Below are 2064 nucleotides of genomic sequence, written 5' to 3' on the forward strand. Positions count from 1 at the left end.
CTCTGCTGTCTCTGTCATGGCCTCTACTCGGGTCCCTTCCACTGGCTCTGCCAGGATGCTCCCATGTTTATTTCGTGATGAGGCCGCTGTCTTTTTTGTAAGTCTGGCTCTCACATTCCTGAAGAAAGAGCTGATCCTGCTGAGTATGTTGGTGGTGGGACCTGAACGCGCTGGAGATAAGCTCCTGCCCGATTTGTGCGAGGTCTTGGACTCACTGGTGATAGGAGCACGGCTGATGCCTTTGGGAGCAGCGCCCTGCTTGCTGCCCCCCGGGCTGCCGTGGCCTTTGGCCTTTTGGTCCTCTCTAGTGGCTCTGCGGCCGCCTGAGCACGGGCCAGCTGCTTTGGGGATTGTCTTGCTCCCCGCTGCCTTGTGGTGGCTTTCCACGGAACTGCAGAGCTTGGGGCTCGTCAGAGCTCTGTCCTCTCCCCAGTGCTCCCTCCTCTCCCTTCTTCCCTTGCGGGCCTGGGACACTCTCTGTGGGCTGCCATCCTGTTCGCTCACTTTGCCTTCCTGTGGCAAGCTTGAGACGAGGGTCCCCTCATCGTCCTTGTCGGCTCTTGATTTGACACTCTTGCTGGTAGGTTCTGCTCCGACCACAGTCATGCCGGCCCCTGGGGAGAGGCTGGTGGACGTGCTGGAAGCATACTCTGAATTGTTCTCAGCACCTGCCAAGGCCGTTTTCCCGCTCCTCAGGGATGTTGTGGCAGTGTCCCCAGTGGCTCTGTTGGTTTTGCTTCCTCCGGGCCCGTCGCTGGCTGTGGCTGCTATGGCCGTGCTCCGCTCTTCAGTGGCAGGAGACTTGATCACTGCCGTGCTCAAAGCACCCGCTGCGGTGCCTCCTGCCATCCCTGCTGTCTCCAACTTTGTCGTTGACTGCGATGCTGACGCTTTGTCGAGCCCTGTAGTAGGTTTTGCTTTCGCAGTGGCCACATCGGGCATGGTATCGGGCTTGTGGGAGTCCAGTTGGATTCCGTGCCCCCCAGCAAAAGCTGCAGGCGTGGCCCCGGCCACCTCAGGGCACGTGTGCAGGCTGCTGACGTTCACCTGATCCTGATGCCCCTTTCCTTGGAAATCCTCCACGGCCGGGCTCCTCCCGTCCTTCTCCTCCTCGAACACAGGCATGCAGGGCATGTCCCAGACGGGAACGGCATAGGTGTTGCTTTCACTGTCCACTGGTGGTCGCAGGAGGTAAATCAGCTGTTCCCACTCGGCGAAGAGGTCTTCCCGCGCGTCCAGAGGGGGACACAGCTGCAGGTAGAAGCAGCGGCCAGTGGCAAGCTTCACACGCAGCTGTTGTTTCTCACGATTGTGAGTGGAGATCCTCACGAACTCCAAGGGAAGGAGCCTGGTGAGCTCTAAGGTCTTTGCAGCCTTGTGGCTCTTGCCCTTGGTGGCCTGGCTGTGCTCGGCGTGCTTTTCACAGCCGGTGGCCCGTTGGGCCAGCAGCATGATGTCTGGGAGCGGGAGGACGGGGCTGGTGGATGTGATGCCCATGGTCACCAGGCCGCCCCAGTTGTGCACGTCAATCGCTTCTCCCCTCTTCGTGACCTGGATGAAGTCGCTCTCGAATATTGGCGCGTACTTGAAATGGTCGTATTCGCCCTTGTGCAGTTGCTGCTGCAGCTTCCCCGTGGTGGTGTTGAACAGGTCCACCCAGGTGCTGCTCCGGGCCGTGTGATACGGGAGCAGAGAGTCCCCACTCATGGCTGTCTTTGATCACGACAGGCAGCGTGGTTAAGGCGGCTCCCTGGCCCTTCCCTCCCTCGGCCTCACTGGCAGAAGAGCGTGCTGCGATGCTCCTGCGTCACACACGCGGCCCTTTGGCAGGTCTTCCAAGCCCGCCCCACAGGCCCCCACGTTTGCCTCCGGGTCTCCCAGAGGCAGGGGTGTGTGTAGGGGCACAGATGTTCACAGTTGGGACGCTGTAGGGCGCCTGGAGCCCAGGCTGAATCTCTTCAAGTGTGTCGAGAGGTACGGTAGGCTCCCCCTCCGCCTCACCTCACTTCTGCTTCTGGGTTTTTATCTCCCCAAGAGGCTGTGGTGAACTTCCGTCCTAGTGAG

General features: G+C 60.4%; 1 protein-coding gene across 1 annotated transcript; it reads right to left on the reverse strand.

Annotated features, from left to right (window-relative positions):
* Positions 1-541: 541 nt before the first annotated feature.
* LOC309801680 (Golgi-associated RAB2 interactor protein 4-like) lies at positions 542-1707 on the reverse strand (the record flags this gene model as incomplete). The annotated part of the gene is made up of 2 exons (XM_082646754.1): positions 542-587; positions 890-1707. The coding sequence occupies 2 exons, from the start codon at positions 1705-1707 to the stop codon at positions 542-544; spliced, it is 864 nt and encodes a 287-aa protein (XP_082502880.1).
* Positions 1708-2064: the final 357 nt, after the last annotated feature.

This window comes from Mesoplodon mirus (assembly GCF_964341445.2).
Source record: "Mesoplodon mirus genome assembly, contig: SUPER_3_unloc_2, whole genome shotgun sequence".
NCBI lineage: Eukaryota > Metazoa > Chordata > Mammalia > Artiodactyla > Ziphiidae > Mesoplodon > Mesoplodon mirus.